This window comes from Numida meleagris, chromosome 10 (genome assembly GCF_002078875.1).
Source record: "Numida meleagris isolate 19003 breed g44 Domestic line chromosome 10, NumMel1.0, whole genome shotgun sequence".
Classification (NCBI taxonomy): Eukaryota; Metazoa; Chordata; class Aves; order Galliformes; family Numididae; genus Numida; species Numida meleagris.
The window spans coordinates 9,913,870-9,928,925 of record NC_034418.1 but is presented as its reverse complement, the minus strand read 5'-3'; the positions used below and the strand labels follow the sequence as shown (position 1 = coordinate 9,928,925).

General features: G+C 42.8%; 1 protein-coding gene across 1 annotated transcript in view; it reads left to right on the top strand.

Annotated features, from left to right (window-relative positions):
• PEPD (peptidase D) overlaps window positions 1–15,056 on the top strand; it is a 122,887-nt gene that overhangs the window by 100,976 nt on the left and 6,855 nt on the right. The window contains exons 13-14 of the mRNA XM_021408200.1: window positions 3,064–3,248; window positions 13,930–14,121. Coding sequence (XP_021263875.1) covers window positions 3,064–3,248; window positions 13,930–14,121 — 377 coding nt within the window. The remainder of the gene's footprint in view (window positions 1–3,063; window positions 3,249–13,929; window positions 14,122–15,056) is intronic.

Genomic DNA, 15,056 nt, shown 5'->3' with positions numbered 1-15,056 from the left:
AAAATGGAATGAAAACTCTATTTCTACTCAATTATCAAAAGTTTATTCCTGGCATGCTGGGAATCTGTTCACTGCAAACAAGACTGGGATGGCACTGTTGGTTTAACTGAAGCACAGAAAGGTCACTGTGTGCGTATGTATGACTGTTGCACAGTGCTTATAAGGTTACGTGGTTTGGAGGAGAGTGGAGTAATAGTGGAGAATGCCACCACACTGTAGGCATGATGGAATGGAACAGTGCAAATATAAGTGGAAATATCATGCATCAAAACATGTTTTCTTTAGCATCCTTCAACTCCCGCTTACTTGAAGACCCATTGACTTGCAGAAGGAGCTCAGGACTACTCGGCAGGGCACCTTTGGCCAGTGCTGTCCCAATGCTCAGTGCAACTGCAGAGAACTCTGAATGCTGCATGCATCCAGCAAAGCTGGTGGCACCAGCTGGGAGGGAAAGGAGCGGTCCCGAGTCCTTCTGTGGGCCTCTGTTCAAAGCACTGCCCTTGATCTGAGGGAGAGCCCAGAGCTGCAGGGTTTCCATCCTGCTCCATAATTTATTTTGCAGTTGAGCTTTTTGCAATCCTCAGTCTCTAGTGAAAAGATAAGATGAAAAAAAATCCACAACAGACGTGGAACGCAGAGCTCCAGGGAGAAAGGGAAGATTGTTGTGCTTTTTCTCAGTGAGGAGAAAAAGAAAAAAGTGGAGAGTGTGGGAAGAATGGGCTGCATTGGATTAGTTCGGTGAGCAGAGATACTCGGGATTTACAGCCACGGCAGTCCTTTCTGTTAAGGAACAGTATCGTTGGTCTGTTCTGTTAAACTTCTGCAGAAAAATGAATATGTGCTTCTGGTCATCATCTATATATGATCAGTTTATCCTTCTGTCTCTTGTTAGTTGCATCTCTCATGAGTTTGGTAAAGGGCACCATATTTAAGCAAAGTCTGTAGGTTTGCACTGAGACAAATGGTGCTGCACAGTTGTGGGGGGAAGCGTTATTGCAAGCAGCAGACACCTTGTCTTCAGCTCTTCTCCCACAGACCTCATTTTATGTTTACTACTCTTATTCAGAGCGTCTGGGATGCAATTGTGCTTGTCTTACAGCAGCAGAATTCTGACCTTTGTTTATATCAAAAGGGGAGGGAGGCTTCGGTAGTTGACTATGGTCGGATATCGTATGTGGCTTTGCAGCCATGGAGATGAAAATAGACAACTTACAGTAGTATTCAGCTGGGATGTCGTGGGGAGCTCTCGAAAGAGCATGTAGTTTCCCCAGAAAAACTACTAAATATGGCTTCTAGAACAGCCTGCGTTGATTGCAAATGACAGAAGCTGAATTGGCAGATGCATGAAGAAATTCTGTATTCCTGTTTCTAATAACCAGGAAAACATCTGTGATTCGGTAATACCTGGAGTTTGATGTCAGTAATACTTAGAATCACAGAATTGCTCACGTTGGAAAAGACCTTCAGGATCATCAAGTCCAACCACAACCTAACCATACTACTCTAACAACCCACCGCTAAATCATGTCCCTGAGCACCACATCCAAACGGGTTTTAAACACATTCAGGGATGGTGACTCAACCACCTCCCTGGGGAGCCTGTTCCAGTGCTTAACAACCCTTTCTGTAAAGAAGTTTTTCCTGATATCCAACCTAACCCTCCCCTGGTGCAACTTGAGGCCATTTCCCCTTGTCCTGTCACCTGTCACCAGTGAGAAGAGACCAGCCCTGCTCTCACTGCAATTGCCTATGAGTGATAGGTTGTAATTACTTCAATTTTATCATGTCATAGATTGGAGTCTATTGTGAGGGAGCTGTGAAATAAGTTTGTATTGCAATTTTCACTTCTTTAGATTCACTCAATGTTCATAAAAGAGAACATTTAAAATCTTGTCAAATATAATTACATTGAACATGGGTCAAAGAACACCTGGTTATAGATGTATTTATTCTTACTAAAGAAAAAACCTGTGCAGAGCCCTGAGGCGTGTGGGATCTGAGGGCACGGGATGTGGGATGGAGCATCCATGTACTCGACACTCAGTGACCTTTCTGTCAGAGCTCTTTAGGACTACTGGATTTTATTGAAGCCCTCTCATAGGATGAGTTTATTTCAGCCTCTGAGGCTTCGGCACTGTTAGCAAAGAGTGCTAATATGATTCTGATATGACATTTATGTTCACAAGACCTTAGAGCTGCATGTTTAACTGGATTAAAGCAATAGAACTTGATGGGGCTTTGGCCTTAAAAATTGCTGGTTTATTTATTTATTTAATCGTGCCAAAATTGAACAAGGAAAATATTCTTTTACTGTACCTTAGCCCTAGTTGTCTTGACTCTGCAACTGCTCTGGATGACTCAAAGCCATGGTGAACTAATTAAGACAGTGCTCTTACTAACAGAAGAACTGCTTTTTTCCTCCCTCCTTTCCCCAGCAGTTTGTCAAACAAAATTGTATCCTATACCAAAATAATAGAAATCTAATGTATCCTGGCACTCTATCTGCAGTCAACCAGCAGTATTTTGTAACGCTGTTGCAGTATGTGTATTAGAGGACTTGTATTTTACGCAGCTCATTAACAGAAGGGAATCATTAATTTCTGGAGAGTGTCTTCGCCAGTAAGATGTGGGCTTTAAATCTTCTACATCCATAGGAAAGCACTGTCCCTCTCAAATGTCCTAAATGGGTATAAACACTATAGAAAATAATAGTTGTAATAATATTTTATGTTCTGCATTCTAAATAACTGCTTTCTGCAGTTCGTATTCCTTTGAAAAACTCACTGATACATCTGCATCTCTGTAGACATGCTTAGATGCAATGTCTTTATCTTTTTCATGTGGACCTGGATTATAGGATGCTGCTGTGTTTTGTCTGTAGTTTTCTGGGCTTTGCATGCATGCCAAGATAATTTTGTCTTGTTTGAAATATTTCTGTGCTAATGTGCTCTCTCCACCTTTGCTTTTTATACAAAGGGCACATCTGTTGCATCTGCTTTGTGAAAGCCGTCTCTAAAAACTTGTAGCAATAGTTAACTCAGCTGCCTGTTTCTGCTCTCTGAGGGGTCGCCTGGCCTGATATGCACCGTCTGGCTGACCGAGTCCATCTGGAGGAGCTGACTAAAATTGGCGTTCTGAAAGGCAACGTAGATGACATGGTGAAGGTTCATCTGGGTGCAATATTTATGCCACACGGACTTGGACATCTACTTGGAATCGACGTGCATGACGTTGGAGGCTACCCAGAGGTTAGTGTTTGTCTGTGCTCAGCAGCCTCATTGGTTAACCCTCTGCGTTTGCTCAGCTTTTCTCTTGGCTGATGCAGGTTAGTTGGCTGTATTTTCTGAGGGGCAGAACAGAGGTGCGTTTGTCTGTCTTTTTCCGGATGCAATATTTTATACCATTTGCTTAAGGGGAATCTATTATTTCATTAAAATGTATCTTGCTTGTTGGGAGTAGTCAACTGATGCTACCCTGAGCATTCTTAATCTGTTCAATTTCTGTGCACTTTGTGATTTCCTCTGTGATTCACCTCTGTAATGTGTATCACTCAGGCATAGGTGTGCTGTGGCAGGGAGCTGTGCAGTGTATCTGAGCCATGTGAGACCTGGAGTGAGAAGTCTTGCTCCATTCCAGATGTGAGGCAGCTGTGAGAGCCCACTGCTGTGCGTGGGCTGGTAAATCCTGGTGGCTGTGGCATATGGAACCAGCTGGATTATGTTTCTGTCTTGAACTTTGGTCTCCACTGTCAACTTAGGCACTAATATAAATATGTTGTCCTGGAATGAGGATAGGAATAAAAAGTCCATAATATCTTTGCAAAGGTGAAAAGACAATCTCTTGTACTCTGAGTTTCTGCAGAATACACAACATGATTACCTTTTTCCTTGAGTTAACATGATGGTTCATAACTGCAGTATGAAAGCAGAATTTGTTAAAAAACCAAAGCAAAACAAAGCCCTCTTTAAAGAAAATGAATTTAACGTTTGAATAAAAGAAAGAAGTTCACAGTAGCTTCAGAAAGATGTAGAAGGATTTTCTGTGTTACACTTTGGTTATTTGAGGCTGTAAGGGTTTTCAATCTTATAATATGAAGATGGATCAGTGGACTTCTTTCTTAGGTAAGATATTTCTCCTCTGTGAACCAGAAAAAGAAAGCAAAAACTTCTTGGGTAAGGTTTAAGCACATTTAGGAGCTTGTTCATGTTGGATGGGCAGGCTGCATAACAGCTACTGTTGCTGATTTCACTTTTGCAGAGAGAAGAAACAGGACATAATATTTGAGAGTACTTGTTATTTTTAAACACCACAAGGCAATTATTGTAGAGACACAATACTGTAATGACAATATATTGGCATCAGCTATTAAACTTAGATGTAATAAAAATGAAACAAAATCAGAAGTAACCCTATTCTGATGTTAAGGTTTCTTCTCTAGTGGTAGACAGGATGGATCATAGAATCATAGAATGGCTTGGGTTGAAAAGGACCTCAAAGATCATCGAGTCTCAACCCCCCTGCCAAGTGCAGGGTCGCCAACCACTAGACTAGGCTGCCCAGAGCCACGTCCAGCCTGGCCTTGAATGCCTCCAGGGACGGGGCATCCACAACCTCCCTGGGCAACCTGTTCCAGTGCGTCACCACCCTCTGTGTGAAAATGGATGTTTCCCTCTCTTCTCTCCCAAGTGCATTCTCTTCGTGTGCAAATGGAAGCACTGAGCAAAGCACGGGGGGTGTGATGACTTGCGAGAGTTCATGGACTTCAAAACCCAGGATCCCAGTGTTGCATGCCTTTGCTTCAGTTGTTTTCATTATGTTGTGAATAACCTTGCTAAATTCGGTGGAGTTGCTGAAGTTTGAGCATGTGTTCAAGAGCTGATAGGATGGAGAGACAGTTAAGTTTCAGGAATTAGGGAGAAGAACTGGGAGAGTGAAAAGTTCGTGTTTGTTTTTTTTCTTTTTTTTTTTTTTGAAATTTTTATGTAATTTAAGGGACATTTTTTCTGAGAGTAGAATCATCTATCCAGAGTTCTGTAAGAGCAACCTCTGATAGACAAAACTGGCTTCAGGGACTGAATTTTCACAGGAGTTGCGCTCTCCACTTTCATACTTGGAAGTGTGTAAAAATAATAATACCAGAGCTGTATGCAGATAGAAAGCTTTATACTTGCAAATGTTAAAATCATTTGGTTGGTAGACATGCAACTACATTCTTAAATTAAGAACATATGCATGGCTAATGTACTCTCAAAATGCGATCCTAAGTAACAAATTTCCTGAATGGAGGGAAAGCATGGATGTGAATTCAAACAAATAGCTGAAGACCTATATTTGCATGTAAGTATACATGTGTATGGATGTATGGCATCAGCTTAGTTGGAAAAATAATGAATTCAGGGTTCTGTAGAGGGGCAGCCCCATTAAACTCTCATTGCAGCATTAATGATAGACCCGTCTCTTTTCTCCCAGCCTAAAACACGAGGTGAGGTGCCCGCGTCAGAGCTGCAGTGGTGCAGAGCCCGCAGCGGGCGCTGGTGGTGAAGATGCTGGGTGTGAGGCTCTGGTGGGAGCACAGTGCTGCAGCAGCAGGAGCCACAGGGCTGAAGGGGCCCTGGGCAAAGCTAAATGTGAGCAATGGGGGCTCTTCTTGCAGGTGTGGTACGTGTCCGTGTTAAATAGCACAAGGTTCTTAGCTGTGTCTCAGTGTTTCATGAGAAAATGTATTTTGAAGATATCAAGTAGATCTGAGTGATTTTTTTTGGTGCATTTTGAACGTTTACCACCTAGCAAGATTTTGACAAGGAATCTCATAAAGCCATCTGTATGTTTATTGTATGCTGTGCCTGTAGTATCGTGCTCCTTTTTCTAACTGGTTAAGAAGCAAGTTATTTGCTTTTGGCCTAGGGATTTTCTGGGAGTATTACAAAGGATTTTTTTAAAAATAAAAACTTCTTCCAAGTGGATATTATTCCATTATTTTTCCTCAAGTGTAAACAGTTACATTTGGAATAATACAATAAGCTTTAATTTCTTAATTTATATCCGTCACAAAGTTCTGCGTGTTCCAAAAAAACTATTTCCAGACATTGTTAGCTTAGATTAGTTATTCATTAGTAGCCAAAGTTTTTTTTTTTCAAAATTGGCAATAATAAGTTTTCATCTTTTCCAGTAAACTACTTTCACATGCAGCATTGAACGAGCACTGTCTTCCTCTTTATGAACACTGAAAAGTTTGCACGTTTTCTGTAAAGGATGTTTTTGAATATTAGAAAATAAAAGATCTCCTATCCTTTATTGCCATAATAAGGAGTTATCGATGTTGGCCAGCCGTAAATGGAGCTTAGCAACTGTGTTTAGGACAGGATTTTCAGAAGACTGTAACTATTGGTGTTCTCCATAGAAGCCAGTAAGGAAATGTCCTGATTTTCAGAAGTGCTCAGCAGTCCAGAACTCCTTGGAGGATCCGGCCTCCTGCAGCATGCCGCCTTATTCCTAGTGGGGAAGCGGAGCGCTGAATGCTACTTTGAAAATCCGTCTGCTTCTTTTAAGGGTCTAACTAAAACTCGAGCAGCTCTGGCAATGCAGCCCCAGTGGTACTAATCATTTCGAAAGATCTGGCCCTCAGTCAGGCAGAGCTAGCTTCAAAGGGTGCAAACCCCACTGGGCTTAGCTTCCACTGCAGAATTTAATCATGGAGGTGGTTTTCCCACACTTTCATTTGTTTCTGGGTAAATATGATATGGGATATAAATGAGAGTTTGCGCATGATGCAATTGAGAAAATGGGGTAGGTGATCTCAAATTTTCAGACCCTGAGGTGGATGCAGCTGAAGTTTTCATTTAAATCTAGGTTTTGTGTCTCTAGATGCTTGAGTTGATTCAATTTCATGTTATATTAATTGACTGTAGGGCTCTAAAGAATGCTAAGTACATTTGATGACTTTCTGTAATAATAAGCAGTTAATTTAAGTTAGGTTAATAACTGCTGTATTTTACCATCTTGTGAATAAAGAGTTTCATTTCGTTTTGTCTTTTAAAATTATAAGATTTACCTTAGTTGAAAATTTTAATTCACTTCTCTCTTCTCATGAAAAGCCGATCCTTTCATTACTGTCATGCATCAGCAAATTCAGGTTAGTGGTTTGGTTTGATCCCGGAGTGATCCATGCCCTCTGTTCCTGTGCACGCTCAGGAGCATCCTTGCTGCTCGGAGAGGTGTGTGAGCTCTGCCTGGCTCGAGCAGGAGGTTTTCTCCCCGCTCTGGATCACTGGCTGGGGATTTCGGTCACCAGACTTTTGGGAGAACACAGGAATAACCTCATTCCCTTTCTTGTTCTGGCAAAAATTATTTTCGTAATGTATCCTGCTTTATGCTGAAGCAGATTTTGTTCTTTTGTGGTTAGCATTGCAAATGATGCATTAACGTTTTTACCTTTAAGAAGCAGGGGATGAGGTGAATTTACCACAGAGCCTAAAGCTGTTATGGAGAGCTCCAGCGATGTAAAGTGCCTCCCTTGGTCATAACCCTACAATGCCTCCTCGTAGCATTGTGTACCCAGGACCTGCAAAAGGGATACAGTCTGCATGGTAGGACATAAATGAGCAAAGAGAAGAAGGGCCTTTTACCAGTTTTAGTTTAGGTGTTTTTTTTTTTTCATGTAATCAATTGTCTACATCTTCAGAAAATATCTGGGAAACATTTTTCTTTGTGGGTTCCCCTTGAATCACTTGTGGCTGTTTGTGTTCCTTCCCAGCAGGGCCTTGTGGCTGGGTGTGAGCTGAAAAGGCTTTCAGTTCTGCAGTACTTTCATGCAGAACAGCACAGGGAACCCTGCTGCTTCTTGGGGTGTTGGGTGAAACACCAGTTAGCAGTTTCCTGCAGCGCAAAAGGTTCTTCTGTAGGATCTTAAACCCCTCCGGAGTTAGGTTAATGGGTCTCCTTATCCCTGCTGTGGCATCTTGTGTGTGCTCAGAAAAGGTGTGCTCAGCTCCCAGCAGCTTTTTCCAGAACTGGTGCTGGAGTTGGGGTGTTTATGGAAGCCAAGGACTTACCAGGGGCAGAGTGGGGGCAGGCTCAGGTGTGGTGCCATGCTGCACACCCTGCTGTCATCCCACAGGATTCCGTCTTCCTCTGAGAAAGTAAATGTCCCAGGCTTGGGCTTTTTGTTGCTTGGATTGGATTTCATTCAGTTTGGTTAGGTTTTTTTTCTGGAAGAAAATACTTGCTTATGTTTGTTTTACTTGTTGAAGTTTGTTGCAAAATATTCTGTGTGCTAAGAAAGCTTTTACCTGAATATTTGTTGTCCAGACAATTCTGAAAATGTAGTATATACCAACGGAGCTGGTGGTTTTGAACAATTCATTCTAGGTGCAGTAGGAGTACAAAACCAAGATAATACAGTTCTGGTTTCAACTATATGTAAAAATAAGGTATAAAAAGTGCCATATTTCAGGCATTTCTGCTATGCAATTTGTATTAATATCCAAGTATTCCAAGTATCCAAAGATCTGTGGAAGAAAAAGGCCTTTCAGTTAAGGCTGTAGCCTGTATATATTCTGAGTGTCGTAAGAAAACGTGTCCAAAACAGTGTTTGCCATTGGTCTCATCCTAAAACAGTGTTGCTGGTGACTTTTTCAATACTTTGTCTCATTGCCTGCGAGTTATCTGTCTAAATATACTCCTCATCTTCCAGATTCATGTTGCAGTTGTCAACTTGGTGATTTGCTATCTCTATTATTCTCTTAGATTTTAAGAGAAAAGAAAAAAATATCATCTCTGTGTTGTGTTATTTCCATTACAATAGCAGTGGAGATTGGTGACATCTGAGGATCGAGCAGTAAAAATGAAAGCTGAAGTTATGCACAGAACAATGCTACAGCAATGGATTAAAATTCAGAGCAGGCAGTTACCTCAAGTAAATGACAAGTGATTCTTCCTCATTGCTTGCAGTAGCAGGAAATTTGTTTGGCAGTTTAAACCTGATACCACAGTTAATAGCTAGGAAAAGAACAAAAGACATTCCAAATAAAAAAAGCCAGTTGATATCGTTTGCCCTCCATTCCCCCAATATTAACTTGGAGCTGTGTCCCCAAAGCTCCAGCTGGTAATTCCATTTTCGTGCAGAAGCGGAAGCTTTGACTTCCAGATGCCACAAGTGGTTTGTGATGCTTGGGGCGTGTTTTGGTGTAACCTGCTGCTGATTTCAAAGGCACAACTGAGTAGCAGTTCCTTCAGGTGGCTATAGGCAGCTCGGGCTGCTGGGGAAAAGTGGGATAGGCTGCATAAAGTAATCTTCATTAGCAGCGCTCATCTAGAGAAACAAGGGCTGAGAGGGAAGGGACCAAGGAGACAAATGAAATGGAACTCAGGACTGTTGTTTTACTAGCCACATAGGGCTTCATTCTTTTTACAAGAAATGAGCTAATTAGAAGTTGGGTATACGCAGTGGGAGAGTAGGGAAGAGTGAAAGAGCTGAGATTTTGTCTCAGTGTTGATTTTATATAATCTCAATACAAGATCAGTGTTCTGTCAAATTTAAATACTTGATTGAATTAAAGTTGGTGAAATAGTTAGGACTTAGCTGTTTCAGACGTGGTCCAAATAGGACAGTCTAATTGTCAAGCTCAAAGTTCTGTGATGATTTAACTGGAGAAAAGCACCAGAAAATAGTTTTGTGCTGTTCAGTATTTGCAGTTACGAGCAGCTGTGGGGGATCTCTGCTGCAGCCATGTTTTGCTGCTGTAGCTGGCGAGAGAAAGCTTCTGGTGGTGCCAACCAAGCGTTGCAGCCCTGGTTTTGGGAGGCAGGGTGTGCTAGCATCTCTGTGCTTACACATCCCCAGTGGTGCTGGCTCCATGGGCGATGGCCAGCCAGCAGAGACATTGCACACATGTTTCCTTCTGACCTGATCTGAATACAGACCCAAGGTCAGTCTCACCCGAAAGGGCCTCGAGCTTTCAGCTTCCCACTGTGCCTGGTAGCCGGTGCCTGTGGGACTGGACCCAGCACGGTGCGCGTTGCAGTTCTCCCATGGAAGAAGCAACACGTACCACCATTAACCACTGAGTCGCTTAAAAGCCAGCAGTTATTCATCTGGGGATGTTACAACTTCTGCTCTTCCATAACCACCTTCCTGAGGGACAGACATAGTTGCATAGTTCCTAGTTCCCTCCTTATTCCAAAAATAGATCTATATTTTATATTTCTCGGCACTTAACTTAATTTGAACTTTTATTTGCTTACATAGTAATGAAATCAGTTTACATAATAATTCTCTTGTTCCCTTGACAGTCCTTATTGCCTAGACATGCTGTTCTTTGTTACCTTACATGAACCATTAATTGGAATCTGATGTTTCTTGGCAGGAGTACAGTCACAAATGACAGTGTCATACATCTGTGCTTACTGTGGGAGTGTCTCAATTTTAAAATGTGAGCAGATCCTCCAAATAAAATCACTCTTAGACAACGGTTTTGGATATAGTTTGCTGTTACAATATACAGGAAAATAAACAGTTATTGAAAAGTAGTTTTCCAAAAATATCACCAGGAGTCTCTTTTTAGATGCCTAGGTGTTACTGTTTTGCAGATTATTTTCTCCGCTGTGAGCACATAAGAATACAACACTGAGCATCACGGAGTCCTGATGCGTAGCCAGGCCTCTGGGACAGAACAGTGGCAGAGTCAGATAGCCTCTCTGCAGCTACATCGGTGTTCAGGCCTTTACTCTTCTCTTCATCTAAATCCAAAACACCGTGGTTATTGTTGGAAACAAGGCGTTAGTTGTCTAGTTGTGAAATAAAGGGATGTTTCCTCCTTACACAGAAGAAAATCAGTTCATGACAGAGGGTTGATACTGATGGATGGCAGTGTGAGGCTTCCCCAGCTCCTTCGCTTTCACAGAGTTTGACGTGATGGAAGTGGCAATGTCTTGTCTAGAGCTGTCACCTTCTATTTGGGGAGAGATGGATCTCACTCTTCCAACAAATCCTTGGATGTCCTGGTTTTGGAAACTGCCTAAGCAGACCTGATGGAGTTGTACCTACTGAGATGGTCATGAGTGCCTCTGACATCAGATGTCACAAGGGGTGCTGCAGCCCTAGCTCTATGTAGGTTTTAATCCAGTACTGTTCTCAGAAGGATGTTGCCATCCCTTCCACTTGCTCACCCTCCCCACCCTGCTCTTGCCCCATCGCAGTGTGGGTTTTCCTTCAGCCTCATCGTGAGGTTCTCTGGGGCTGCCCTCTGCTCCTCTTCCATTTCACACCTGAGCAAACACCATACGAGCCTCTGCAGAGAGAGAGCCATGAGCCCACCCATCCATGCCCTTCCTTCTGAGCAGTCACTCTTTCTCCAAAGACCAGTTCAAGGTGCTTTTGTGGAAGTAATACAGCTGCTGCTATTCACAGAATGACTTCAGTGCTCACAAAGTTCAAAGATCTGGAGATGAAACCAGGAGTTTGACACTACATGGAGCTGCTAGGATTCAAGGAATATCAGAACAAGCTTATGAATTCCTTCTAGAGAAGCTGAAATTGTACTTCTGGGCAAACAGAGCTGGGGGACGCTCCCCTGCTGCTGCTTACCCAGGCAGCCTGTTCCTCTGGGGATGTCCACGCTGCCGCCCCGGGGCTGCTCACAGGCAGTAAGTGTGCTGTTGGCTTCCTGCGGGATGACGCTGCAGGCAGCGTGGACACATCTGCACGTTGCCCCAGTAGTCATATGGAGGTATCTGAAGGGCATCCAGGTTTGACCACCACACCTGGTGTTAAGCCTCATTTGTTTTAAGAAAAGGCCAAAGATGCACATGCTGTGCCAGCGCTGCCTTCAGATGATGTTTGCCATTGTTTTCTCACTGTGCATTCATCTTTCTAGCATCTGTCTTGGATTGACTGCCTAAGAAAAGGCATTTACAGACAGAATTGAAGGGAAGTACGCTTAAAAGCCAAATACGAGCTGTTTGTTGTAAAGCAGCTGATAGATAGTTGGCAACACACCAAAAGGTCCAGACACTAATCTAATTGTTTACAGCTCATGGAGAGATTAATCCACAAGATTGGATGCCCCCATTTCCTTTATGCATTACAATGAATGTGTGAGGTGCCAAACCCCATGGTTTGGCAAGAAAAAAAAATGGCTCTGCTTCTGCACAGTGATTGTTTCAAGTTCAGAAGTATATTGATTCTCTTTGGTTTCTGATAAGAACCTGAAAGCAAAGTTCTGTGCTTACTATCAGAGTATTCTTGTTTTCTCAGTACGACAAAATCATGCTTTCTTATTTTAATGTAATATGCAAAGTGCAGATTGAACATATTAAATAAAATGTATGAAATATCTACTGAAAATTGTCAGAATACGTTTGTTGAATTGCATGGGCCTGGCTTGCAAGGGCACTGAGGATTACATACGCTCTGCATCTCTCAAGGGGAGGCACGTGCAGACATCCCAGCTGGTTAGGTCTGAAAGTCTTGGCTGCTGTAAGATGCCGTGCATTGGGACAGAATAAGCTCTGCAAAGGAGAAAAAGAAACCTCGATATTGCTTGGGCGGCTGGTGAGAGCAAAACAAACACTGCTGAGTGGCTATTGCAAGTGCTAGTTCTCTGAAAGTGGAGCTCAAGAGCAAACAGTGCTTTGGGGTTATATGCACTTTGAAGAGGTGATTCAGGGAGATTAAAGCCTGGCTAATACTCAGGACCCTGCCTCCCCCATGTCCCCACAGAACTTCTGCCTTTGACGTGGGAGCCCAGCCATGCCAGGAGCAGAGGGCAGTGCCCAGGCAGCGTTCTTAGCTTCCCTGCAAGGGGATGTTCCTTCCCACTGGTACCAGGTACAGTGCTGGCGCTTCTGGAAGGAGACGCTCTCCTACCAACAAGGAAAATGGCCATGACCAGGTCATGGCCAAAACGGCCAAATGAAGGACGTGAGAAAGCTATACCTGCAGACCAGATAAATACAGCCTTTGTCTGGCAAACCCATTGACTTCTGCCTGGCTAATCTGGAAAAGTTTCCAAGAGCGGAGGTCAGCACGTGTACATGTTTGTGAGCTGCAGGCCTGTGGACTATTTACTGGTCACCGTGATATTTGTTGATGAAATTTTGCTACAGTTGCAAAGGATTTCCAAAAAACTAATGGGATTGAGATGTATTTTTTTCAGATGTTGCAATAGCTGGCACATTAGGGGGAAGAAAATTAATATCCTGAACTAGTCCTTGCAGTGTTTCTAATTCCTTGACTAAGCACGTCCTCATATATCATTTTACTTTACCAGCTTTGGGGAAGAAGAAAATGTTTTGCTAGTCAAGACTTGTTTTAACTTGGTGCTGAATGATATTATTAAAAACGATGTTGCCTGAAAGTCTCAATCTGACAAAAGTGTAGTTTTAAATGGGCTGCTTTTATGAGGTCATGTGTAGACTCATTGCTCCTGAATCAAGATCATAAATGTATAATTTTAATAACATACAGTGAGAATAAACATTTGCATTTTCTTGGAGAAACTGCTCTCTGTTGCATAGTTCAGCTGTTTCAGCCATGATATAGAGGGTGCGTTTCAAGAATTGCATGTAGCTTAAAATATTACACTTTTCAAGGTAAGGTATAGAAAGAAAATACTTTGTAATTAGCAAAGCAAGTAATCTATTTGTCTCCTAAAGCAGTACTTTTCCAAAGATAGAGTGTGACAGTACCAAGCACATAATGAAGCCAGGACATCTGCAGTGCAAAAGCAGTTTGGTTGTTGAATTGAAACCTGGTAATCACTGTACATGAAAGCAAAATGAGGGAATGATGAGAGATGATTGTGTAGCACAATTTCGGTCCCCAAAGCTTTTATTTTGGATGTCCTACAGAATAGGCAGCACAGGAGGGTCTTGATAAAAAGTTACCCACAGTTGGCATTTCTGTCCATCGAGCTGGTCTTCCTTCCGCAGGGAGTGGAACGCATCGACCTGCCAGGGCTCCGAAGCTTGCGCACTGCCCGGAACCTGGAGCAGGGCATGGTGCTGACCATCGAGCCAGGGATCTACTTCATTGACCACCTCTTGGACCAAGCCCTCCGTGATCCCGCACAGTCCTGCTTCATCAACGATGATGTCCTGCAGCGTTTCAGAGGATTTGGTGGGGTGAGTAACATTTAACTGGATGGTTTTCTGCAGTTGGTTTTCTGTTTGTCTTTGCTATGTACTTGAGAAGAAATCTTTTGGAAATTATGGTGTATTTTATGGGATGTGTGTTCCTGAAACAGCACCTCAGGCCATCTTTTCTTACAGACAAACTGGCCTCTTTTTGATATTTTAAAATGCACTTTTATACTTGTGATACCTAATGAACAAGAGGCCTGTATTTTTCCATTGACTGAAGTACCTCCAGTCAATGCTGTGAAGTTGCATACCAGGTAGGTGTTTTGTCTTGGGAAATGTGTACATTATGAAGTGTGTCTGAGATTCATATTCCAGGGTTAGCTTCCTGCAACAATGGTTGGGTGCTCCCTGGCAGGGCTGGAGAGCCTTGTGCTGTTCAAGTCAGCAAGGGAGGCGCTAGAGAAAAAGAGCAATAATGGCTGTTTCTGAGTTATTGCCAGAGTGGCCTGAAACTAATGAATTTAAAACCTCTCCTGTTTTCCAAAGGAATGGCCAGTGGTCTTCATGAGCTCTCCTGCTCAAGGTATCACATTGCAGGACTTACGTAGCAATGTGTGCACAGAAAAAGTTGGCTGACGCAGGGGTTAGCTGTGATCTGAAGATCATTTCCACTCAGACAGCTGCTGTGTAAATAAAAGGGCCTTATTTCTCCATGCTCTCCAGGGCATTTCCCATTCAAAACCACCACCCTAGCAGAATGTGTAGCAGTTGCATTGGCTTCCAGTAGGTTTTCATTTTAGCAGAGCAAGCATTTGAAGGGTGCTGCATTGTTCTCTGAGCTTCCGTATTCACACACAGAGAAGATAAAGCAGGCAGCTGTAATGCCCCATCCTTCTCTTGGCTTTTCTGCTAAGTCTCAACACAGCTAACAATCACTGGCAACGGTGGTGATTTTCTGGTATGAGAAGTCACTCATT